The 27,432-nt window shown below is 46.3% G+C and overlaps 1 protein-coding gene across 3 annotated transcripts in view; it reads left to right on the forward strand.

Annotated features, from left to right (window-relative positions):
- LOC133353688 (monocyte to macrophage differentiation factor 2-like) overlaps positions 1-6,752 on the forward strand; it is a 31,026-nt gene extending 24,274 nt beyond the window's left edge. Inside the window, exon 7 of one of the 3 annotated variants that reach the window (XM_061570125.1) lies at positions 377-6,749. In XM_061570125.1, coding sequence (XP_061426109.1) covers positions 377-616 — 240 coding nt within the window. In that variant the 3' untranslated portion in view covers positions 617-6,749. Of the gene's footprint in view, positions 1-376 lie in introns of all 3 variants that reach the window. The other 2 variants (XM_061570124.1, XM_061570126.1) reach the window with 2 other exon arrangements.
- The last annotated feature ends 20,680 nt before the right edge of the window (positions 6,753-27,432 follow it).

A 27,432-nucleotide genomic window follows, 5' to 3' on the forward strand; every position in this document is an offset into this window, starting at 1 on the left:
TTTGTGACCTTTCAATCTCGACCCTGACGTCTGTATATTTGTAGTTTGGATGTTCTCCCCGTGGTCACATGAATTCCTTTGGCCAGTTCGCTTTTGTAAAATAAGTTAGTAGCTCAGTGGGCTTTACCTGGTAAGATTAACAAAAATTGTTTAGTTTTATTTGTATATATATGTTTAATTGATTCGGTTTTTAACCCTTCCTGTACTTTGCACTTCTATCGTGTTTTTGTATTTGTGTTGGTGTAACGTTCTGACCCCCGTGCCCCGACTGGACATCGGTGGGGAGAAACGAGCATCACAGCTCGCCGTGTTCCCCTTCCAGTCCGAATCGACTGATTCTGTTCCCCATTCTGAACGAAAAAAAACAACCCGACAGCCGGAGCAGGACGGCGTGTGGGAGCTGGCGCTGGGCGGGGCCCTCTACGCGCTGGGCGTGGTGTTCTTCAAAAGCGACGGGCTGGTGCCGTTCGCGCACGCCATCTGGCACGTGTTCGTGGTGCTGGGCGCCACCGTGCACTACTTCGCCATCTGGCGCCACCTCTACGGGCGGGGGGCCGGCGGCGTCGACGGGACGGCCGCCGAACCGCTCGGAGTGCGCGTCGTGTGGGACTTTTGAAGCGGCGGCGGCGGTATTTGTGCGTGTGGTGCGTACGTGCGGCGATCGGGACGGTGGGTCGAAAACTCTTTTGTGGCCTGATGTGGAAGGGACGTGACGCTACGGCTTTACTTTTGAGGTTGCAATTCCTTCACGGAGGTCGTTACGGTGTTGTGGCAGTCGGATGGCTTGCGTTGTGTTCTTTTTACGGGTGTTTTTAAAAATCGTCAATGGATAAATATGGAGAGACAAAACACATTTTGGTTGTTTTCATGAATGTCAAGAGATAATCCAGAGACATCTGGAGCAAAAAATCCACACTTCCCAGACCTGGCTCACCCCCCAGTGCCTTCCACACATGTCTCCGCAGGTAAAGACTCACTTTCAGAGAAGTTGATGTTCTTGTGACGATTAAGAAACGAGAGCTGGAAGCTCCGAGCAGATTGAGGTGCGAGATGAGCAGCTGTTCTGGCTGGGGATTAAAGCCTCGAGTCGTCGATGATCGTGACGGTGATGATGACGGACCAAGATAAATCATAAGAGAACCTGACAGGGAAATAATAATTATTCCTTGAGGATACGAATTGCCATGTCAGGCCACAAACTTTTCGATTAAACCGGCTTATACAGGAGAACTCCTCTTACCCGTGATCATGTGAGGGACACCTATCTCCACGGATCCTATTATCTACGGGGTTATGCACGAATTCACTCCTCTTATCCACGGAATGAAAAAATAGCGGATAACCCCGTGGATATTAGCATGCATGTTTTGCGTGACTCCCAATAATCTGCGAAAAAATTAACGGACAGTGAGGAGTAATGGGTTGACAGCCATTACCTGCGGATAACCCTGTGGATAAGAGCATGAATTTGCCGTGCAGCTTCCTTTATCCGCGCGAAAATAATGGTGATTGCTAGGAAGCAGTTTCACCATGTATCTTGGATAAAATTGTAGATAACTGCTGATAATAGTTAGAAATGGTGCCATGACCAATATATTTTTTCACGGACCCTACAGCTGCGGTGGATAATAGGAGTTGCAGATAATAGGGCCACGGATAAAAAAGGGGGTTCTCCTGTATAAATGTATAGCTGCATGGTTGTTTTGAAGTCGCCAGAAGCAATTGTTGGTAGTTATGAGGACATACAAGTCATATATATATAGACCTTCCACAAACAGCGCAAGCCACGCAAGTGATTGTGAGATTGCAAATCGAGGATAAGGTGCTGTCATTTAATATCACATTACTTTTGCCACCAGAATCATGGACCTAGGCAGTGTGATGCGTTTGTAACACTACGGAGAAATTGTAGAGAAGCCGGCGTTTTATTCCATCGCCGGCAGACGTCTTCCACCAATCTGAACACACGAGGTTAACTCTCTTAACAGGCTCCTGATACTACACCTTTTCCGACGTAGCCCATGCGATTTGATTACAACAATGATGCATAATTTTGCATCAACAAAACAACAACCGCCATTCGCCACTAAGTGGCGGTGACGTCACCACGACGCTTGTGCCAGGCCATGTGCACCTTGAGGCCACGTGAAGTGTCGAACGCCCGCTGGCACACACACACACACGGTAATTGATGTGACCAGACCAGATAAAGTCCAGCGGGGCTACGTCATTGGATGTGTCAGTGGGGCTACGCCAGTGGGGCTAGTCCGGTGAATGCGAGGGCCACGCAAATTGTTTCACTTCAGACAATCCAGTGCACAGGTGTGTCTTGCAACCAGTCATGCACTGCACCGAGACCAATGTCATTAGAAATCGGTGGGGTATCTATGGATCACATTGCATTTGCGGCGGCAGCCTCAACAAAGCAGCTGTCCAGCATTACTTTCAAAGCCACTGGGAGTCGTCATCACAGCTGTGACCATATATTCGCTGTTTCCGTCACTGTGCTCTACGTCCATGATCCCGACTGCAAAAAGGTGTACAAAATGTATTATGTGCCATCACAGTGGATTGCGGTTACGGAATTAATTTAACTCATAGCTACTGTTCTCTTCCACCGAATGATGCTAAAATAAGATTCAGGTATGGCCAGCAGCCTCTGGCGTTCTGTACCAGTTCTTCCCAGCAGCATTTGTTTTCAGCAGACAAACTCTAAACTGGCTTCAACCTCTCTTATATAAAATTTTCACCATCACAGTGGATTTCCCCGCTGGCTATTTGCCGTGCCGAGTTGAAAACAAACCACGGTCACCTGGCCTCACGATAAATATGAATCTGGCTTAGGGCCAAGGGGCAGGGTTCATCATTTCCATCGTGTTCCTTCGTTGCAGGCGACGTCGGCAGCACGGCTCAGATCCTGCGGTGGAAAAACAACGTGGGGCCTCCCCTGTGCCACGCCTAGTCGGCTCTGCTGGCTCTGCACAGCTCCAGTACGGCCTGTTGTTGTACAGGGTGATCCAGATGCCTTGTGACCCCCATTTGATTCTCTAAAACTTTGAAATCTTTTAAAATAAAGGTTTATTTTTTAAACAGAAATTAATATTAATTTGCGAAGGACATATTTTTTAGGGATCAATGTGGGCTTCGCAAGACATTTTACAACCATGCACGATAGAACAAGAGGTGTTAACTTCAGTATGGCCTACTTGGTTTATTATTTACAATGTTGCTGTACTGCACTGAGCAGTCCCATGATATTCGTGGAACACCCCCGTCTGTGACGACTGGACACCCAGGAGGATCTGTTTAACTGGCCACACCCTGCTAATAAGATTCAGAGACGTCAAAACCAGTCCAGGGTTAACTGCTTAAACACCACGATGCTGGGGGAAAAATTTTAACCACAAAATTCGTAGACTGGTGAGCCTAAACGTTATTTACATTTGTATGCGGTGACAGAGATTCTCATGTATTATGTAAAGAAAGTTGTTTGGCCTTTGAAGTCTGTGATCCCTTGTGGGCCTTGTGTTTTGCATACAGTGTCAATTTGACATGACATATACTGCTGTATTTGGCAGATGTATAGATGGTTAGGATGTGCGGTATATCATAGACACCAGTGTTGAACAGATGCCCATGTTGACCCGAAGGGGATTATGGACTTTTTTTCTTCTTTTGAAGGCAAAATGAATGGGAAGAAATTTACTCGGACTCCATAGATCGTATTACTACAATTGAACTGGAATAAAACATACATTCTGCAGGTGTAGGGTGATGCGTGCCTGTGGCCCAGCACATGTGGATGCAGGGTTTATTGATCACGCAGAGATCTTCATATGCTGCCCAGACTCCTTAAACCTGCTGGGCTTCCGGGTGGCCAGGAGATGGCAGTACAGAAAGTTGGTTATTGCCTCGCACGGTGGGGTTTCTCTGGGTACTCCGGTTTCCTCTGACAGGCAAAGGATCCTCAAAACACGGAACTGGGAAAACATCCAAAAACAAGGTCCTCCTGTGAGCATATTGTGAGACCCAATGAGGCTCTTCTTGATGAATGGCGTCCTCATAAGCGAGGACATGAGTGCGTGAGTGTAGCGGCTTGCAGAGAGCAGTGATACGTGTTGAGGAAGGGGCAGACAGTAGCACCAACTACAAGGGTGGACACTGAACAAAACGGAGACACCCTTGGTGTCCATACGGAGAGTATTCTATGATACCTGTCGTGTTTTAGGCAGTTCAGAAGATATTTTTTTAAATACATGGGAACTGAACTGGCCATTCATTTCTTAACTGACATTTTGTAAACGACTAGTATGTATATGTAAAGATACATCTATTAATTAATATTTAGTGCATTTTAAACAGTGAGTTTAAACAGTGAGTTTAAAATGAGTGGAGGGTACAAACCTGCCCAGTTCGAAAAAATGTGGCATCTTTAACAAATCTCGTGGTCAATTATCCTCACCACCGAGCCAGTTTATAACGATCCAAGGGTTCAATCTCCAACACAGTTGCCTGGCAATTTCTGGATGATAAAGATTATTTTTAATGTGCCGGTATCGTACGGAGTAATAAAAAATGGTCAAGTAAAAAATAATCCACAAAATGTAGCGAAACGTAACTGATTTGCAACATTGGGTTACCCAGATCTCATTCCGGAGAGGAACAATGATGGTCACTGGGCTCTCGTCTGGTTAAACGAAGCAGAAATGGGACCACCACACTTTGGTAGGGTGGCTTTTGCCAACTTTAACCAAAAACACGCTCATACGTGTGCATGGAGCACACTTAAGCACTTATCGCACGCTGAGTCGTGGGATCGATTTTTAAGTTTGAGAGACAAAGAGCCATGGGGGACCCACGTGAGGAAGCCAAAGGGATCCCCATGGCGGCTATTGAATGGAGGGGGGTGGCACTTCCACGACTACGAATTATGGTCGCCCGTGGTTTGAGCTTTGGCTGCCGCGTGAATGTTCTGTCTGGTGGTGGGTGATATGAGAGCTCTGTATGGATGGGGCAAACTTGAAGCTCTTGCGGGAAAACGGATCACTTTTGTAACGGTGGTCAAATTCTTGTTCCTGGCGAACAGGCGTCGCGCCCGCAGCGTGCTAAGGGGACGCGCCGGGCGTGCGCGGGTTAATGTGTGCATGGAAGGTAACAATTTTATACCACAGTTTATTATTGTACTAATGCACTTTTAACTTTTGCACGCTGTTTTACAAGAAGAGACATAGGCTAAAGTAACGTTGGCGAAACAAGATGGCATTCTTACCTTTTAGAGAAGGCAACGGTGATATGTTATAACTGCTTTTATTTAGTTTTTGGAATAAAAAAAATACATGAAGCATTGACAGTTTGAATCTTGTGAACATGGGGTGATCGTCAGACCTAATTTCATCTCGGGCCTCTTCTTAGGATCAACTACAAATATTCATGTTCAATGATGATCCTGCTCCATCCTAAATACCTTCAGCTGGGCATGTACAAACGATGTACTCGGGATGTGTACCCAGTTTTCGGACTAATCCAAAAATTGAGCCGAGGTACAACAGTTCAGACGATCCAAAAAAAGTTTGTTTCGGTTTTAAACTTGGACTTGCAGAGCACGTGCTGGCCGAGCAAGCATAAATAAAACAAACGATTATTGCTACATTTCAAATTCATCACTTAATGTTGTGCTCTCACCTCGATAAAAGTCCACACACCAACACTCTCACCCATTCTTTCAGACGCGAATGGTGATTTTTTTGCACGCAAGGCGGGGGTTGGTGTATCACGTGGAGATTTGTGAATCGCTCCCAAAGCATGCCACTGGACTGCTGGCTACGAGGTTGGGGCAGGATGGCGATGGGAGTCGCTGTGTCCGTGAACTCATCTGTGCTTGGTGGGGTTTCTCCGAGTACAATAGGGGCCATCCATTTAGTATGTACGCAAAAAACTGTCAACTTGACCCCTCCCCCCCTCCCTGTACGCACGCGTACTTTTTACACCACCACCCCCCACCAAATCCGAAAGAACGGCCGATATTGAATCCACGCAGAAACGATCAAGGATTAAGAATATTCACGTGTAATAAGCAAACAGACAGTCCACCACCGGACAGTCTAACTCATTTGAAGGCCAATGTAGACAAATTATTATCGAGGCTTCACCCCCCCCCTCGTTTCCTAAGCGTACATTGTCAGTAGACCCCCCCCCCATACGCAAGCGTACGCATTTGGGTTAACCCCCCCCCTCCCCCTTCCATGCGTACGTACTAAATGGATGGCCCCATACTCTGGTTTCGTCCCATATGAAGCCGATCGCTCAAACGTAGCAGTACAAGATCCTGCTGAACATAAACCTTGAGAGTCGGCGAAGTTCTTGTGGCTGAACAGGTTTAATGTCAATGAATTATAGTCGTAACAATTATTGTTATATTGCTATAGAATACCCCTGGAGCAGTGTTTCTCGGAGCCTAGTCGCCGCACCGCAACTGTGTCTCGCGAAGGGTCCTGTGGGTTCGTCCGTCGGGCTGTGATGCAAATGCAGGTCGATCCGGAAATTGACAATGTTCACGTTTTATTTTCGTTTCGGACAATTAATATATTTAATTTTAAATAAAGTTGGGGAAGCTACCCTAAATGCCAACCCTAAAAAATGTAAGGCTGCATATTGTTTTGGTGTATGTCCCGGTAACATGCATCATTATGTCTGACTGGTGTTTAGAGATGAGTGAAAGCTTTTTGTCACCCGGGGGGGGGGGGGGGGGGGTCCAGGGGCGACACAAGTTTGAGAAACACTGCACTGGCGCTTCTTCACCTTCACTGCAGCCTTGCAGCTCTTTGGCTCTCAGTCGTTAAAAAGTATAATGTTAATAAACACATGGGTTTGATGAAACAAAGTAGTTGCATTTCGATTTAAAGCTTTCGTGACTGCAGGGATTCATCTTCTTGGTTCTTTCGGAAAAGTCACGTAGAAGGGAAATACTAAAAATAAAACGTAATAAAATAATTATCACGACGACGAACAGGTCTGTCGGAAAGACAGCGTCTCATTCAGACGCTGTCTTTCCGACAGACCTGTTCTTCACCTGAGGACGGCTGCTTGCGTTGTGGCCGAAACGTCGTGAGAATTATTTTATTATGTTTTATTTTTATTGTTTTATTATTTCCCTTCTACGTGACTTTACCGAAAGAACCAAGACTTTACCATATTGTTACACGCATATATATACAGGGTGGTCCACAAGTAAACTGCCTGCTTTGTGTTGCCTATAACTTTAGATAAATGAAATTAAACACAAATACAAACAGATGGAATATGCTTTGATTCACTGAGATTATGTGTGAAAATGAATATCTTGTAAATGACCGCCTGCGGTGTGTTGGCAAAATCCGTGCTCTTTCAACGGCATTTTCCATCACCCTCCGTGTCAAGGAAGCACGCGGACACTCTAGGCGGCTTCGATTGTCTCTGGGCTACAATTCTAGCACCGGCTGAATCTGACATGGAAATAGATGCAAGTCCTGTACCCAAGACTCGCCACAGCGGCCGTAGTGCGAGCCCCAATTGAGCGGAGCAGCGTCCCCTCGTCGAAATCTCGAGGTGCGCATATAGACGCTCTCCCTTAACTCGCTCAATAGAAGCCGGAGATCGACCGGTTCGAGGTCTGCCAACACGACGCTTGGCATTCAGCGTCGTTCCCGATTACCGGAATCGGCAAATCAACCCCCGAATACGGTGCCGATTTGGAACCTTTCGGGTTTTTTTAAATATCCGCCATCGCCTCTCTGTATTGAAATAACGTAACAATTGTTTCTGAAATAAACGTCAACTATTCTTGCAAGCAACTGAGGCGTACCGGTTCGTCATCTACTTTATTTCTTACACAAAATACCGCTATTTAAAATCAGGAAGTTACTTAGGGCCCACCCTGTACATCAATTTGCACATATACGTGCGCTTATTATCAGGTGTGATTTCTTAACAAACGTTTAACTTCAGAATAGGGTTTTCCTATTTTTTCCTGCAACAAAACAGGTGTTAAGTTGTTAAAACACCAAACTGAGACCTTTTACAAGGAACCATGTCTGCATTAACCACAATACTTGTGGTCAGAATGCAAACAAAAAACATCCTCTGATAATAGATGCATTGTCTTTGAAACTGATTGGTCCACACCAGAGACAGCTTTCTTTTGAGCCTCGTCTCAAACGGTGTTAGACCAGAGGACGCCAAAAGGCATACAGCGTTTAACTTGTTTCTTTTGAACTTCTCTCGTAATACTTTTCGATCGTTTAAAGCGTTTTTTTTACTCTATCTACGAATAGGTAACTTTTCATATGCAACAGGAAAACATGTCAAATTGTATTCCTGTTAGGCTCCACGGTGTAACCGTGCAGTCTTCAACTCGTATTATCCACTCAATATCTCTGGCCTCTCTATGCATGTGCTATGAAATAGGGTCCTTGCCCGAACGTCGCCGATCAAATATATATTTTTGCCTATTTAAGGACCAGTGTTCTTGATGCACGTGTTGAGCACACGTGTGTTGTCTGTGTCTGCTTCTTGCACCACTTGCCCCCCGCTGGGGACCCAGAGGTATCGCCAAATATCGATTTAAAGCTTTCGTGACTGCAGGGATTCATCTTCTTGGTTCTTTCGGTAAAGTCACGTAGAAGGGAAATAACAAAATAATAAAAATAAAACATAATAAAATAATTCTCACGACGTTTCGGCCACAACGCAAGCAGCCGTCTTCAGGTGAAGACTAGGTCTATCGGGGAGACAGCGTCAAATCGTTCATGGATCCGTGCAGAGCCGCATTTGACCACGAGGCGGCCGTACAGCCACGTGGACGCGCGTGGCTTCAAATTGACTCTCAACGTGTTGCACTTGCGTGACCCATTGATTTCATCTCAAGTCGAACACGAATCGATTATTTTCGTGCGACCTTTCGCGGCTGCAAGAGGCCACTTGAACCTCATTGGGCGTGGCCCATCCGGAGCACGTTCGTCCGCTTGTTGTAAAGGGTTCACGGTTCGAATCCAACAGTTGCTCTGGTAATTATTTATGCGGGTATAATACCCATGAACCAGGGTTCTTAACGCGGGGTGCACGCACCCCCTGGGGGTGCGATTTTCCCTTTTTGGGGTTGCGAGACATGGCCAGATTTCGTTTCGAAGGTAAATCATCTAAACACAAATTAAACATGGGCACGTTAAGTACAACTACTTTGCGTCATCAAGCCTGTGTATTTATTCACATCATTACATTGTTTTACACGATAGAGAACCAAAGGCTGCACTGAAGGTTTAAGAACCAAACTTAATTTGGAGCTTTCGTGACTGCAGGAATTATTCTTTGGATCTTTCGGTAAAGTCAAGTATAAAGATAAAATAATAAATTAAATTAAATACTAGCATACGACGTTTCGATTGCAACACAAGCAATCATCATCAGGTATAAATTAAATAGAAACACAAATCTAGTATACTTATAAATGTAATGTAATACAACAGAGAGTCGGATAACATAACATAACAGTCAACACCCTATCTGGTTGATTACGTTTAAGAACCGCTGCCGTAAGCTATTCGAACGCGCCGCCGTCTGATTCACAGTGGACATTCATGAGCCCGTCACGTGATTCCTAACAGGAGGTCATTGTGTGCTGGCGCCGTGGTCTAAATTTGCCAAGTAAAAACATTCATTTCAAAGTACTCCATCGGAATACCTCCGATTAAGCAAGGTTGGCTACGTATGGTGCGAAAGAAGTTCAATATCCATACCTACAATCATCGCTCCCGACTACAAAAAAAACTTGTCACGAGACTCTGAGGCTTTCCTGGGTGAACGAGCGTAACCATGATCGTGATTGAATATGCGTACGAGTCGTAAGAATCGATGCATACCCCCACACGCGTTTAGATTGCGACTTGAAACGCACTGGAATGTACACAAGCAGCAACACACGACACTGGGCATCGGCTCGGCGGGCACACATAGACATGGTTGGAGAAGTGGTGGAGCAGTGGCATAAATGGAGCGGTTACACGAAGTCCGATTCACGCTCACGACGAACATCAGTGGCGAGTGGCAGAGCATGGCCAAAAGGAATTCCCAACACAGCATGGGGGAGGCCTTCATCCAGCAGATCGTAAGCGCTGGCCAGGTATATTAAAGGCGCATTAACGAGGTGTGTTTGAAGAATCTAAGTTAAAACAACAAGAGTAGTAAATTAAATAAATGAACACGCTTTGGCCAATGAACCGCGAGGTGCACGATGTCCCTGCGGCACTGAGCACCACTCGCGTCTTGACTATTTTATTCGTTTGGCTTCCTCCTCAAGCGCTGCAGCAGTTGCTGTTAATGACTTGAATGCCCTATACCGCACGTGGCACGCAAGGGCAAATTCAGAGAGGGGACACATGTCCTCTTCGTCTTCTTTGCGCTTGAAAGACACCGCGGCTCGTGGTGTTCGAACCGTCCATAAATGACGTCACGCACCTAGGGGGGGGGGGATCAGACATTTGTGACGATGTGTGACGAGGGGGGGGGGGGGGGTGAGAAATGTGACGTCACATCAAAATTCGCAACTTTAAATAAATATAGACAATACGTTCTACTTAATGAAATATACTTTTGAATAAATGTTTTCTCCTACATCAGAGTGCAGCGGCACGTTAAATACGCACTACAATGACGATAGTTTAAAGCGATTTTAATCCTTTTTGTAGGGGGAGGCAGAGCTTTGTGACGTCATATTTGAGGGGGAGGGTCTGACTTTTTGTGACGCCGTGTGACGAGGGGAAGGGGTCAAAAATCGTCCAAAATTACGTGACGTCATTTATGGACTGCCCCTTATGGAGTAATTTGCATGTCAGCTGGTTTATTAGAAAATGGGCCGCCAGTTGCAATCATGGGCCCACCAAGGAAAACTTGACCACATTGTTGACATTGTCATCATCATGATCATCAGCAGAAGAAGATTACTGCAATCATCATGGTTCCCCATCCGGCAGGAGCCATAACAGTAAACGACCATGATGCCTTACTACCTCACATCAGCAACAGTGCCAGCATCCTCTTGATCAGCAGGAGATGTTATCAGCGGCAGCAGCAACAGCAGGAGTAGCAGTAGCAGTGGAAGCATCATCATCATGATCGCCATCAATTATCCAGCAGCAGCAGTAGCAGCCATACAAGTGGAATCAACATCATCATCATCATCATGCAGCAGGGCGAGTACTGTAGTAGACGCATCATCAGCAGCAGAAACATTGTCACGAGCATCAGCTGCGGCAGTACCAATACAATTGTCATCAGCAACAGCAGCATCAGCAATAACAAAATCATAATCATCATTAGCAGAAGCCCGGAACAATTAACCAGAATTGACAGCATGAGCAGCAACCATAATCTCAATGATCATCATCAGCGCCAGCAATAACAGTGACATCATAATCATCATTGGCAGCAACAGCAGCAAGTTTAACATGAGTCGTGATCTTCCTCCGCCGGTGTTTTTGAGCTGCACTGTGTGTTGTTTCGTTTGGGGCCGTCCATAAATGACGTCACGCGATTTTGAACGATTTTTGACCCCCTCCCCATCGTTACACGGCGTCACAAAAAGTCAGACCCCCCCCCCCTCAAATATGACGCCACAAAGCTCTGCCCCCCCCCCCAAAAAAAACGTGTTTCAAATCGCTTTAAACTATTGTCATTGTAGTGCGTATTTAATGTGGCGCTGCACTCTGATGTTGTAGGAGAAAACATTTAATAAAAAGTATATTCAATTAAGTAGAACGTGTTGTCTATATTTATTTAAAGTTGCGCATTTTGATGTGACGTCACATTTCTCACCTCTCCCCCCCTCGTCACACATCGTCACAAATGTCTGATCCTCCCCCCCCCCCTTGGTGCGTGACGTCATTTATGGACGGCCCCTTTGTGAACAACACACGGTAGAATCAAAACACACGTCACAGTCATACTGGGCCACCGCAAACAATTCTAATCCCTAAGGTTGGTATAATATGCACCGTTTTCTTGAGGTTGCGAGTTTGACGGCATTTCTAAAGATGAGCCATTGGAGCTGAAGACGGTCACGTTTCGATCATCCCCAGCGGAAGGTGCGATTGTAACTGTGGCCGTGAAATTCGCTCCGCTGGGGACACGGCTTTGGCAACCACGGTCGACTGCCCAGATTTGGGTCACATCGGTGCAAAAATTGGAAAAATATAATACTGCACGTGAAACTCGCTTGCCACTGCTTCTAGCACCACTCACGCGACTGCTATTGAATACAGACTCGTTGGCCTGGGGCCGCACCTTCGGAACTAGAGCCATGCCCTGCTGCACGTGTTTGATTCTCTGTCTCTGTCGCCTTTAATCAACAGGGAAGTAGTGTAACAGCTGTAGCTCCCGCCTCTTCCTCTTTCGGAGCCTTTCCTTATTGGCCCCGCCCCTTTCTGCTTAAGACCCCCTTTGTTTCGATTTAAAGCTTTCGTGACTGCAGGGATTCATCTTCTTGGTTCTTTCGGTAAAGTCACGTAGAAGGGAAGTAATAAAATAATTAAAATAAAACATAATAAAATTATTCTCACGACGTTTCGGCCACAACGCAAGCAGCCGTCCTCAGGTGAAGACCAGGTCTGTCGGGGAGACAGCGTCTGAATGAAATCCAAGCGTGGTGGTGTTTCATTCAGACGCTGTCTCCCCGACAGACCTGGTCTTCACCTGAGGACGGCTGCTTGCGGTGTGGCCGAAACGTCGTGAGAATTATTTTATTATGTTTAATTTGTATTATTTTATTACTTCCCTTCTACGTGACTTTACCGAAAGAACCAAGAAGATGATCCCCCTTTGTTTGTTTATGCCCGAGTGTGCCAATAGCTCACGGATTCGCGCATTATACTGCCCTGTGTATAGTCGTTAGCGCGCATCTTGATAAAGAATGCGGCAAACCCGAGTTCGATTCCCACTCACTGACGAATAACAGTGACGAATATTTGTAGCGGTCCTCGGGCCTCTCCTAGGTGGACTCTGTCTCAAATGAGTGGTACCTGGTGCGGTGTGTAAACATCAGCACCGGGGAGACAAACGCGGCCGCGTGTGGTTTACTGGCCACCCCACCACCCCTCGTGTGCCGTTCCGGTCTTCATAGAAGCTCGCTTGACAACACTTTGCCCCACCAGTCTGTAAAGGCTATACCGGGGGGGGGGGTGGGGGGTCGGTGTTTGCTGGCCACCTTGGCGCTCAGTGGGGTGTGGAAGGATCGTAGCGAATCTTCATCTCCGCACGAAGTGCCACTTGCACGTTGAGTCGGGCGTGACGCGTCCGTGGATGTCTCCTTTGTCACCGTCCGCCCCACGGTACGTCATCGAATCGATTTCCTCCGACACTTTCACTGATGAAGAAGACACGCTGACTTTGCTCGGAGAACACACCTCTTCCCCTAATCGAGTGTCATTAGAGGCAAGCTGTAGCCACGATGAAATTAGTGCGAATTCCTGAAAGTCGGAGAAGGAGATAAAGATGACAACTAATATAGCCAAAACTTGGAAGTTTTGAATAGGACACGGAGTGAATGAGTACAGACCCGAGTGAAACCCGATTTGCTGTACCCATGCCCTTCCACAGCTGTAATGATGTCAAAAGGAGAAGGTTGCGATGGGTTGGGGAATGTGCAGGATGGATGAGGGCAGGTGACGGAGATGCCACCCAGAGAAGACCTGTGGACAGTCGAGGTCAGGGTGATGAGGCTGTAAGAGCCAACATTCAAGTTCTGGGTGTCGACTGTCCAACAGTGGCAGATTTGGCAGAACGAAGGAAACGTTGGCGAATTGTTATTTTGTGTGAACTCCAAGAGATTAACTTAAAGTTAGATGCTTAAACAATGGAATTGTATGGGTACAGGTCTGAATAAAATGTATAAATTCAACATCTACAATGTATTTGTTTGGCTCAGGGGGATCGTAATTGCTATGTTGGAGCAATGAACGAGTAAAGTTGACAATCTGGGTTCGAGCCCATCCATTCGTGGTTTTCATCCGAGGCTCCCAGACGTCACCGAGCTAGTTTGCTCTCTGTGGCAAAGCGGTTAACTTATCCCTTTACGATTACAATTTAAAAATCCTGATTAGGATCAACCCGGCAATTATCCCATGCATGGTCAATAACATAGGCATCGCTTTGTGGGGAGTTACTACGGAAAGACTGCACCAAGCCATATATATAGCGGATGTGTTATTTACATCACTGGCTCACAGCAAGTGGTGGAGATGGGCCACACTCCACGCTCATTTGAGCAAGGAACCACTTTAGTCTTTTGCGACTTTGAGTGTCGAGAACAAGTTGATGCTCTGAGCTCGGTCATCAATGACTGCACGCCGCATGGTTAGTTTAAGATTTCACTCAGCCGAGCTCAACTTTTGACAGCTAAAATGTAAAAATAGTTTTAATGAGGGACATCCAGTGGATGGCTGTGCAGAGGAAGTTAACCATTGCCATTGTCGCCATTATCACCATCATCATCATGCGCAATTCACCTATCAACACACTTTCGAGTCGTGTCTTTTGTAGGCATGTAACGATGCACCAACTTATCGATTGAAATAGATTTTTACGGGCACAGAACACGCATACAATTGTCCGTTAATGAATCATTAATTTTTCATGTGAAGTTCTACGTGGCTCGGGTTATCGTCATCGCATTACTATATGAGTAGTAGAAGAAGAAGAAACAAGTTTTGCTGGCTAGCAGGATGTCACGCCCAGAGGAATGGACGGACGTTCAAGTCCGCACAGACTGACAGTCATTATTATTATTATCCTTCTGTGGTTTTATTATTACGCTGTTATAATACTAATTTATACTTGTGTAGTGGGTTCAAGAAGAGAGCGATATGTCTCTTGGAGGTAACACGTTTATTGTAACATCAAGGAACATAACACAAAGGGGTAATAACGGCCCCTTCCACCTGATATTCAAGGGAGGTATCTCCTCCGGACTAACGTGCCCTTCACTCTGATTAAAGCTCTAACCCAGCGGTCGGGAACCTATGGCTCGCGAGCCATATATGGCTCTTCCAGTGATGGCATATGGCTCCCAGACAATTTTGAGTTGAAAAAAAAAATTATAATAAAAAAATCAGTTTGGAACTGATTTTAAAATACTTGTGATATTGCTTAATAATACTGTGTCATTGTAAAGTGAACAGAAATTAGTTTTGAAGATAAATTTCACGGGTCACGCCTGCATGAAGCTCAACCTCACCACGTACGAACCAGACTACAAGGCCATCAGCAAAACCATGCAGCACCAGAAGTCGCATTAAAAGTAAGACATATTTAATTTATTATACGTTAAAAATACTATATGGCTCTCAATGAAATATATTTAGAAATATTTGGCTTTTATGGCTCTCCCAGTCAAAAAGGTTCTCGACCCCTGCTCTAACCCTACACTGGTTCAGCTCTTAACCTGACCGGAGCCAGGGGTTCGGGTTTTGCCCTTCGGGCTCTTCTCTTCATGGCTTCAGGTGGCACTTCAGGTCTTCAAGTGGACGATGACTGCCGGACCCGTTCAGGGGTCTGGCTTTTATACACGGTACCGTCTCACTCCGCCCTAGCCACACCTCCCTTCTGGAACTCTCTCGAGGGACCTGGGGTATGTCGACATCCCCCAGCCCCCGCTTGGGGGTCTGGGGTCTGCACCTCTGGTCACAGTCCTCCCTGGGGGTTACTTTGGCCCAACGGCCTCGACTCATCCCACAATGCATCTCTTCCGCCCCCTGTTGACACGTGGCCGCTACTACAGGTAAGGAGTAGTGGCGATTCCACATGGCGCTTAACAATGCCACTACACTTGTATGTATTGTTCATATTATTTTATAGTGTCATAGTATTGTTAGGTCATTGTTAGAGGATAGCATTACAATTGCTGGTGGGGTATATTGCAGAATGCATTGTAGAACGCTCATGAAGGTTGCACGAAGAAATAAATAAAGGAATACAAAATAATATGAATTAAATACAGTTGAATTAATATCAAACAATTGACAATTTAATCAGTGCTCTCATATCGTCCGTTTATTGCACTTTTTGCGGAATTATGTTATTGCATTTACATTATAATTGCATCTTAAACAAATGCAGTAAGCTCCACACCACAACAGCCACAGTATGGACCTGCAGTATTCATAAAGCATATCCAGAAATACATTAACGCGGGTATTTTGGCTCCTAACTCTTTCTGAATTGTGCAATAAATTTCAATAATATACTCGCCTCGACCTTAATACATTACCACGTGTCGTGGATGAAACATAGAGACACACAAACACACACACGCTCATCTTTCCTTTCCAGTCGAGTTTTACTCACGTTTATTTGTTAATACCCTAGGGCTTGGGGATTGTATTCGCAGTCACAGCTCTAAGCGTATATCTTTCTATTACCGGGTTTGAAAATCACTTTGCTTATTTCATTATGCCGTTTCTGATATAATAAAAGCGTATTTGTAGGATTGATAGGATGGATAAACATGCATTTGTCCTTCCAAAAATAACGTGCCTTCATGTATTTTAAATAAATATATTAAGGATGCTGTGAATGGTATTTAATTTGAATTCAGTGACAGGTGAAGTAATGTTTTCTCTGCAATCACAATTGCTATTTATTCAGGAATTCTGTAAAACAACAGGCGAATGAACGTCACGTGGTGGCACCAGTCATGGCCGTAGAGAAAAAAATGTGAACACCGGAAATCAATGATGTTACTCAACTTATCTTCCATTTAAGATGTCCGCAGCCTTGTTTATAAGCTCACTTTGTAATTATATTCGGGTTTAGCTGTGTGTGTGACGTAATCACCAGTTGTAGCTTTAAGTTTGCCCTCCTTCCACCTGGCGTCCGGAGACCACAAAATCAAACGACAAAATAAGGGTGGGAATTTAATAGGAGGGTAAAAACAGTACCGTCTGTGAGCCCCTGTAGCTAATTAAAGTGGACACACACACGGACAAGCAGTGGTGAGGACACGCGGTTTTGTATATTCCATCTTCTACTGAGGGAAAGATGAAATCTAGGAAAGGTTAGGGCCTTGAGGTGGACCAGAAACAAGGTGCCTTTATATAATTGTGGGGTAAATTATTGATCGTGTATGATTACACATTCAACTTTAATGAATGTTCAGCGCTATATATGTGTGCGTATGCATACTACAGTATATATTTGCAATGTGTATAACCGTGCTCTGAAAATCATACATGTCAAGTCCTAGCGATTACCCTTGAGACTCTTGGGTTTTCACGATTTTGAGTGTCTCACTGCTGTGCATTGCATTGTCTCGTTTTGTGCGGTTTACTTGAAACGAATGAACCAGAACTAATTATCACGGTGCACCAGCAGCTGTCAATGGTTCGGGTCTTGGGTTCGATCCCTGTCCCGATCTTGACGCTGTAGATTTGGAGTTTGCATGTCTCTCTCTCCCCGTGGTTACATGGATTTTTCTCTGGGTCCTCCAGTTTTTCCATCCACAATTAGAATCAACATACGTTTAGAGTATTTTGGCTCTACTATAAATTCCCACATGTGATAAGCCACTTCTATAATATATGTTTTTATGGGTTAAATCGCATAAATATATAAATGTGTCGTTAAACCCCGCCACCACCCGCCACAGCCAACTAGTAAGGGTTGTCACCTAAACAGAACGTGCCAATTCGTCACTAATATAGCACACCGGTGTGTTGGAGAGCCAAGCCACAACATTTACAATCTGAGTACGACGTTTCGCCAGTAATTACAACTAGCTTCATCAGGCGACAGCCAGATTTGTGGAGAAGTCCACCTGTTTAGTTCCTCATATAGAGGCATAGATGTGGTGACCACACTTCTGCGCTCTTGCGCAAAGTCGGGTGGTGGGGGTAGATTACTGAGTCAACATACATTATGCATGCACATTATGATGCAAGCCCTTTGATCTTGTCCTTCCTGTTCATTGTGTGTATTAAAATAGCCGCGACAATGGTAATCTCTATTGAAGTATGGTGCCCTTTATTGGCATGCATTGATACAATGTGCAATGGGTTCAACTGAGTCGCAGACGTAGACTTGGAGGCAACACATTTATTCAACTCCAACACACGGAGTAACTAACTTCCCCTTAAGAGAAAAACAACCTATGATGGTGACCACCAGGCTAACTACACTAGTTACAATGTAACTGCTACTACGGGCCGGGACCAACAGCTTGGGTCCGGGTCCACGTGTTGGAGACTCGTAGAACGTTGACGAAGGTTTCTTCAGGATGAACAACCACCCTGGTCCCTCTCGGGATCCGGCTTATATTCTATGCAGCGTGGCCGGCTCGGCCCTTGGCCATGACCACCGTACAGAATCCTCTGGAAGGATCTGGGTCCCAGTCACGTGACCACCCCTAGCCCCCACTTGGGCCCCTTTGTCGACTTAACTGGTCACGTGTCCTCCCGGGTCAACCAGAGTGCCATGGCCTCGAGTAATCTCATTCTTCGGCCGGCACTCCCACACCCTGTCCTGTAGAGTTGGAACTGCACGATAATCAAGGTGCCATCTAGCGCTGTCAATCAGCGCTCACTGGGCCCCTCTAGGGCCGGTATTACACCCACACCCTTGTGGTGTTCGCGATTTCGTTACACTGCACGTCTTGCCTGGAGCAGCACTTTAAATAATGATCGGTGCGTGAGAGGGGGAAAGCCGTCCCAGGTAAGAGCTCTTTGTAAGATCGAATACAAAGTATAAATTCCTGTAAGTGTTGCATACCGATGGTTTTAAACTCTTATTTTGGTGTTTGAGCTGTTGCATAATTGCTGTCAATGCGATCAATAAACAAACATTGTATCTTTCCATTTTGCTTGTGTTTAATACGGTATATCAGACGGCACAACATGATTACCCAAGGACTCGTGTCGCTTCAAAATGCTTCGCATGATGGGACATTCTTCCGATGGCAGATTTATTCGAAGCCACCGAATTTTCCACAACGATTGGCTGTTCCATCCGATGGCTCTAAACTGCTTCTCATCGTGATCAGCATAGACCCACCGAAGCCTTCCATCACGTGACTGTCTCGGGACTTGGGGTGTGCATTCTCTCCTTGGCAGGAAAAGCTGTCCCAGTGATTGCGTTGGGTCACATTCGTGACCTGGCAGGTCCCGTCTACGTCTGTCTCATCCCAAGTCCAAACTTTTTACAGGACGCGACGATGTGCATTCTAGTGTATGTGCGTGTGGAGCGGTCGTGCAGCGGTTAGCACGCTGCGAACCCGGCGACCAGGGTTCGATGCCAGTGACGAATTCCTCAACTGTTCCTTTGGCCTCCCCTAGGTCGACTCGGTTTCAAATGAGTACCTGGTGCGGTGTGTAGTAAACATCGCCACTGGGAAGACGAAGGCTGTCTGGCGTGGTCGTTGCCACCCACCCTCTCGTGTGCCGTGCCTGCCTTCATAGGTGCTACTCGCTAACAGCACTTGCCCCTCTCTTCGGTTAGAGGCTATACGGGGAATCTTTGTGGCATTTGTGTATACTACAACAGGCTGCCCTGACTTGATATTTGTCCAGTTGTTGGTTGCCCTTTGCATTGCATTAACCAGTCTTGATGGGGGACGGGGGCCTTAATGTTATTCGTGCGGTTCCAGAGAGTTCCTTTTGAGTGAACTAATCTACGTTCCTTGAATTAGTAGAACCAAACTGTTCGTGTGGTGGTAATAACTGGGGAGATGGTGGTGGTGGCTACATTCATGTTAGTGTTGAGCAATGTGAAACTTTATGCGGCCTAATTGGTGGCTGAAAAACGCCTGTTGGCATAAATTCACATGTTCTCTCTGCACCGTCACCTTTCCTTGTCTTTCCTAACCAACAGAGGGAGTGGTAAGACTACGAAAGGTTCAGTTTCAACATAGTAATCCACAAAAATGTTTAATGTAAGGTGTAAACATTGTTGAGTCTACTATGTAACATTGTGTGGTCATTCTGGTGACCTCTTAGTGGCTGCAATAGTTAACGTAAGCATTGCAACATGACTATCCACGGCTTGAGCATTGACATTGATCAGAACCGTAACCATTTTTTATATATATAAAATTTTATCATTCAATACTCACACGTTTTAAATTTTCAAAAGTTTAACTTGACACAAAAACGCCTTTGTAAAAAGTTTCCCATTTTTATTTCAGGTCTTTTGATGACGCAATTTCCCACAATTTTATGCCGATGGACTCACTGTACTGCCAAGAGAAATGCATCCTAACAAAGCGGCTAAACTTTCATTCTTAAGTGCTCCATTACTTTTCGTTCCCCACTCCTTCCCAGGAAAGAAAAGTTGACACGGGCAGGCGGGGTGGGGACACACGTGTCAGTCATCGGTTTGAGGTGTCAGGCTAACCATAGATATGACACACCACCTAAGCACGCTGTATTCATTAATAGGTCCTCGCTCACAGTACCTGCATGCCATTTCTCTCTCCGATTATTTTCCGACAGGTGTTTCAGCACGGCGACTGGTGCCATGCGTTTCGGACGGGGCCCCGATGTTTGAGCCCCAACTTTTTTCACCCTGCCATTGTGAGACGTTGCCACTGGTGGATGGGACCCGTGCTCACCCCCCCCAGATTTGAAGCTTTCGTGACTGCAAGGATTCATACTCTTACGTTTTTTCGGTAAAGTCACGTAGGTAAAAAATTAAAATTAATAGAAGTAAAATAAAAATAATGACGTTTCGGAGGCAACACAAGCTTCCGTCTTCAGGTGGAAGCGTCACAGCACGATTGCTGTATCAAGTAAAGAGACATTCCAGGAGACCCGACTTTGTATATATACTGGTTGAGGGGGGGGAGCCAAGGTAGGCCCCTGGATCGGAGTTTTGTATTATTATTGTGAGGTTGGTGTAGCGAGGTTGGTGTAGCGAGCCAAATCATGGGTACAATTAGAGCAGCATGCACTTGACTTGTTCTACAGACTGCGCTCTGCTGATATAGCAATTAATATTACAAGCTCAGATGATCCGGATTATGAGCTCATGTTTTCAATTGTAAAAAAAAAATCCTGATAATGAAGGGCGTTGTAATTCTGAAACGCAGCACGCTCACCACGACACGGCTGCGTCCCACGCACACACGAGTGTGCCTCTTCTCGCCTATCGCTGTGATGGAATTGGTCATCACGAATAATGCTGCGGTTTGTAAGCCATGCTATGGCTCCCATTCCTCAATGTATTGTGCAACAGTAATTGCCTTTAAATCGCGATACATTAATGCTTGCAGCCATTGACAACACAAAGCCGCTATTGACACCCCACAAAGCAGTACTCATCATAACCTCGGAGGAATGATGGACACTCAACCCCTGGCCTGGAATTGAATCGTGACCATTCTGTTTGAATACAAGGCTCAGGCACACATCACCACCTGGCCAAACCTTCATGCCTTGTGATTTCATTCACTCCACTTTCTCCAACCACCCCATTTCTGTACTCGCTTTTTCAAAACCCTATCGGTTTTATTTTCCATTTCTTTTCTCACCCAAATAGTTTGCAGTGTTTTCTGTGCCACTGGGAAATATCGAATCTTTTTCTCCGCACCATTTCATTGCACAGGCGATTGATCATTTATCTCCACAATTGCGAGGGACTCGTGCACGAGGTGCCAAGGAGTTGGGAGCAGGAAGCTCTGATCCAATGTGTGCCCTTTTGCAAGTGATCTCTGCATCTGCTGCTTGGCTCGTGTGCGTGCAGCTTCTGGACGCTTTATCCAGCAGTGGATTGGCCATGGCTAATGAGTGTATGGTTAATTGATGGTCGATGATGTGATTGAAGATACGGTTAGTCGTTTGCGACGCACCTGGGCATTGTGAATATTTTAGTGGTTAAATGAGCGATGAGTGACCTCTGTGAGTGGCTGTGCGTGATGGTGAGTGATAAATGTGTGTGGGTGTGTGGCTGAGGTGAGTTGAGTGATGTGCATGTGTGCTTACATGCAGGGTACGTGCGAGTATTGGTGAGCTGGATTGTTTGGTGCTCTTTATCGTCTTGCGCAGTTTTGATACGCCTCGGCTGACGGAGAAACGTAGCCGTGGTTGCTTGTGAATGAAAGCGTGCGAGGGATAAGACGAGAGCGTGCATCTGCGAACGTGTGCGCATTTGGCTGAGAGTGATTTGAATACGGAGTCTCTGTGCGTGTGTGCGCGCACGCGTGTGTGTGTGTGTGTGCGTGCGTGCGTGAATATCTGAGGGTAGTGTAAGTGGCGTGAGGGTGGGACCGTAGTGATGAATGGACGAGATTACCACTGAGCACAAATTTCATTTTCAAGTGATGAAGGGCCGTCGCTGGAAAAAGCAATTTAACCCGCCGGTGATTACCAGAAAGGTCGGGTGTTTCCACGGCAGAGGGATGCCCATGCAGGGCTGGGGGGGGGAGGTGTTCTGATTGTGGCTACAGGTTGTTGGGTAAGAGGTGGTGCGGGTCTTCTGTACCATATCCTTCATTGGCGAGCCATTGATGCCTGTGCATGAGCTCATGTGATGCCTGCTCAGCCATGCTGTCGTTGCTGTCTCCGTAGGAGTAGTAAAAATAAAAACTCGGGCAAAGATCCTCCATTTAATTGGGGTTGCCACCTTGTCCACTGCAGACCAAACCCAGGCCTCTTTCTGTCGGCCTCGGTCTAACAAATACCCCCAGGTCATGGTGCAAATAAACTCGTGGCCGCCTGAAGAGATGCCACATCCCAGACCAGCCGTTATAGAATCGGGGCTGCGTGTGCAGTCAACACTTGCCCCAACAGACCGTTCAAGGGGGATGTTGTCTGGTACACGTGTGTGACGGAGTTGTTGGAGGAGGTGATTTGGGAAATGGACACGGGGGACCCTCGCTGGTGCAGCAGGCCCACGAGGCGGCCCCTGGTTGCGCTTTTTAATCAAAACTTCACACATTCGTGCAATATTTAAGATTTCTAGAGCATCGAGAGTTTACACCAGACGTTCACGATTGGCTGTACAGCTACCTCCCATTCTGCCGGACTAACTGTGCATGCGACTATAAATGATTCAATTTTGGTATCCTAACTTGTGCATTCTTGGCATTTTTTTGTTTGTTTTATCTAGGCCACCTCTTCACCTCATTACCCTGCATTAGCTTATCTGTGTGTGTATATCGCCTGCGTGTCAATGTATGTGTGTTTTTGTGTCCAAACGTAACAGTTTGTGCATTGCGCTACGAACCCAGCGACCAGAGTTCGATTCCCACTCACGGCCAAGACCAGCGACGATTATCTGATTTGGTGATGGGCCTCCCCTAGGTTGACTCGGCCTCAAACGAGTACCTGGTGCGGTGTGTAAATATCACCACTGGGGAGACAAAGGCGGTCGGGCGGGGTGTTGGCGACTCACCCCCTCGGCTACCGTGCAGGACTTGATAGGTGCTCGCTCACAGCACTTGCCCCAATGGTCTGTTAAGGCTATGCGAGGGACCTTTGTCTTTGTCCAATCGGAAATCTCATTATTTATACACTGTCGTATCGAATGGCTTTTCAGAAGTGTCATCAAGCGTAAGCTCATGTGCATTAGTCTTGCACCTTTGTATTATTAATACAATATTGTAATGAGTAATGATTTCACCCATTGTGTAAATCAATGCGTGCAGTAGTTTTGCGCCCTATGCAATGAACCTGGAAAGCGGAGCTGGATTTTCTTGACCTCTGCGAATATCTGAACCCCTCCTGGGCTTCCCTTCATCAACGAAAGTCTCAAATGAGTAGCGGGTCCCTGTTTTAGCTTCGAAATTCAATGGCCTGAATTGCACCCCCATGAGAACATCCCACGGCACCACAAATTCACAATTTTAAGAAGAGGCAGCAGTGTACACACATCATCACTGGGGAGACAAACGCGGCCGCGAGTGGTCCTGGCCATCCACCCCCTCGTGTGTCGTGCTGGCTGTAATAGATGCTCTTTAACTGCACTTGCCCGAACAGTGTGAAGGCTATATGGGAGGTCTTTGTCTCCGTCTTTTTTGTGCGGTCCAAAAAGGTTGCTGATAACAGGCTATTTGTGTTTTTCAGAACACGAAGTCCCTGTGTAGTTGCTCACATGTTTCGCACGAGTAACGAGCTCACTGAGAAACAATTAATATCCCCTTGATGCCTTATTTCTGAGGTTCGAGGCGGCTCGGTAATTATGTAATTGTGAAGCAATTTTCCTCTTGACCTCTCTTAATGATTAAATTGAGCTGCAGAATTGCCTGAATTCGTATTGCTATTGATACCTCTCTTTGTAATTACTGCCACAATCTCCAGCAAGATGTAACAGCAGGATCGGTAGTAGCACCAGCAGCAGCAGCAGCGTTCTACCGGGGGCTGTACACGTAGCAAATATTGAGAACTTAATTTAAGCATGGGTTGAAGCCGAACATCACTGCCCGGTTGGTGTTTCTGACACGGCGAGTGAGCCCCAAAAGCCACCCGGGTCAACGTGTTTGTAACTTCACAGCAGCACGCAAGGTCGCTTCGTCACGTCGATAGCCAATGCTTAAACGCCACAATTGGAGGTTGCTGTGGGTTTGAGCACGTGCTGCCCAGTACAGAAATTGGAGTGGCAGCAAGAGGTTAGCGACCAAAGGGAAGACCTGGAGCCCGCTGGCTGTGACTGTCCGATCATACCAACGGTGATACCATTCTGTTCAAGGCTCTACAGGGGGGGGGGGGGGGTCTGTGTGTTGCTGTATATAATGTGGATGTGTTTGTACTTGCCCATCGTAAGGATCTGTTGTGTGTCGTATTTGTACCAACTTTGCAACGTGTGTCCAAGCAGTCTTGAGGCTCAACGGGATATGCGTGTGTGCACGTGTGTCTCGTGCAGGGAGCGGTGTTGTAGCAGTTAGCACGCTCGCGGCCAACACCAGTGATATCGATTATTTGAACCAGTCCTGGGCCTCCCCTAGGTCGACTCAGCCTCAAATGAGTACCTGGTGCGGTGTGTAAACATCGCCGCTAGGGAGAGAAAGGCGACTGGGCGTGGTGCTGGCCACCCACCCCCCCGTGTGCCGTGCCGGCCTTCATAGGTGCTCGCTCACAGCACTTGCCCCTACAGTCTGTTAAGGATTTTTGCCTATGCCCGTTTGCTTCACCTAGCCAACCCGTGTCACTCGGTGACGCTGGGCGGACGCCGTTTGCACGCGCGTATTGACCCGGTGACCCTGAGATATCCAGCTTTGGGATTAATTGGAAGCTTGAAGGAGGGCATGTGGTATGGGGAGGGAGGGAGAAGTCAGGGGGGAGATAGAAAGATGTTGGGCGAACACCAAATGCAAGCCAAGGGGAAGAAGAGACCCCGACAGATTGACAAATAAGATGGGTGATTTAAACGGCTGTGGCCTAACACGATAAACAACGAGTGACCTTGTAGAGACCGTGTTGCTTGTCTACTTGCGAGTAATTGCCTTGAAGCGAGATGCTTTTTGGTCCATTTAGTGCCCCGAGGCTTTAATGTAATTGTGCGGTGGGTTGAGGTGTTAATCCCATCCATTGCAGTCGTTTTCTTCGGGAACCTTTGGCTTTCTCCAATCTTACTCAGCATTCAATCGCAAAATTGGCCAAGCTTGCCATGTAGCACCCCCGGTCGTTGGAAGTTCGCGAGGCTTTCCGCGATAAATAAAGGGCATTATGAGTGTATGTTGAACTTATTTCGCACTCTATGTAGGCAACCGTGCTAATCGAATGTGCGATTATGTTACAAACCACTCGATCACAGCACACGTTACATTTTTTCCGTTGTAAAATGCTTAACTGAAAAAAATTCTTATCCGTGGAAACGTGTTGGTTTTTTCCGGGCACTGTAGCTCAGAATAAATGTACATTCATTGATATTAGATGAATACTGCACAACCAGCGATCCTTTAACTTTGTGAACGTGCAGTATGATGGGTTTTCTATGAACTCTGTTTTCCTCTCGCCAGATAAAATTCCTGATTTAGCGATGTAAAAAAAATATATAGGTGTTCAGTTGTGGGGAATTATAGGTAATCGACATGAGTGGCAAGTGATGTCTGAACTAGTCCTGATTTGCCTTTCATTTACACTTACCAGTGTGGCTAAGTATGGTCAATCAAACCCCCCTTCACTTCCACGGCACGGAGGCCTTAGTCATTGCAGGCCGGTGATGGTGGCGATGCACGGTGGCCTGTAACCCAGCGCTGTGGAGGCAAGGGATGGTGGATCACCGCAAGATGTTGTTGTGAAACTCCCTTCCCGTGGGCCTCGAGGAGGTGCCACAGCGTGGCTCGTCAAGAGGAGGTGGTACAGCCATCACGTGGAGTCATCTTCTTGGTTCTTTCGGTAAAGTCACGTAGAATGAAAAAAAAACATTATAAAATAATTATCACGACGTTTCGGCCACAACGCAAGCAGCCGTCCTCAGGTGAAGAACAGGTCTGTCGAGAAGACAGAGTCTGAATGACACACCCCAGGCTTGGAGCGTCTATTTAAGCTCGCTGTCTTCTCGACAGACCTGGTCTTCACCTGAGGACGGCTGCTTGCGTTGTGGCCGAAACGTCGTGAGAATTATTTTATTATGTTTTATTTTTATTATTTTATTATTTCCATTCTACGTGACTTTACCGATAGAACCAAGAAGATGAATCCCTGCAGTCACGAAAGCTTTACATCGAAATTTAAATCATGTGGAGCGTCCACCTTGTTTCATCTTTGGGATGCATGTAGGCCCCTGCTCCTCGCATGCGCGTTTTTCCTGGGTACTCCGGTTTCCTCTCACAAGTAAAATGTAGTGGCCGACAACAAGTTTTTTAAATTTAAACATAGGGGATGGCAGAGCTTGGGCAATTGTTGTCAGCGGCTCAGCCGCGTGGCTGCGTTCCCGCTTGTTCTGTGGTTCCACACCTCCTTGAGCCAATGCTGTCCGCATTGCAAGTAAAACAAAAAAAACTCTCACCTGGAGACGGTCGCTTGTTGTTGCGATCGAAACGTCGTGATCTATTATTTTTTCTACCTACGTGACTTCACCGAAAGAACCAAACAGTAAGTTAAACATATTTTTGCCAGTGGATTGACAGGGGCTGTAATGTTTGCAACGTTTTGTGACCTAAAATGTCATGTTTTCATGTTAAATTAGGCTCAAAAAATCATTTAATACGACGACAATTCTGTCAAGTCATTGGTGACCTATGATCATGTCTAATAATAGTTGTGCTAGTTATTTACCCAAGAGCCTCACTGAGTCACGAGAGCCTAGAATCGGGACGTTTATCCAACACCCACCCACCATGCGGAATGGAACCCAAACGATCCTCAACACTGACATCTAACAATCACCTCGCAGCCCCACACCTACAGCACCTGTGGTGGTCATTCAGATGAGCACTAAGCCAGGCTCATCCATGCTTGGCTTCTGAGATCGAATCAGACC

Source organism: Lethenteron reissneri, chromosome 44 (genome assembly GCF_015708825.2).
Source record: "Lethenteron reissneri isolate LAM-NWPU_2019-01 chromosome 44, ASM1570882v1, whole genome shotgun sequence".
Lineage (NCBI taxonomy): Eukaryota > Metazoa > Chordata > Hyperoartia > Petromyzontiformes > Petromyzontidae > Lethenteron > Lethenteron reissneri.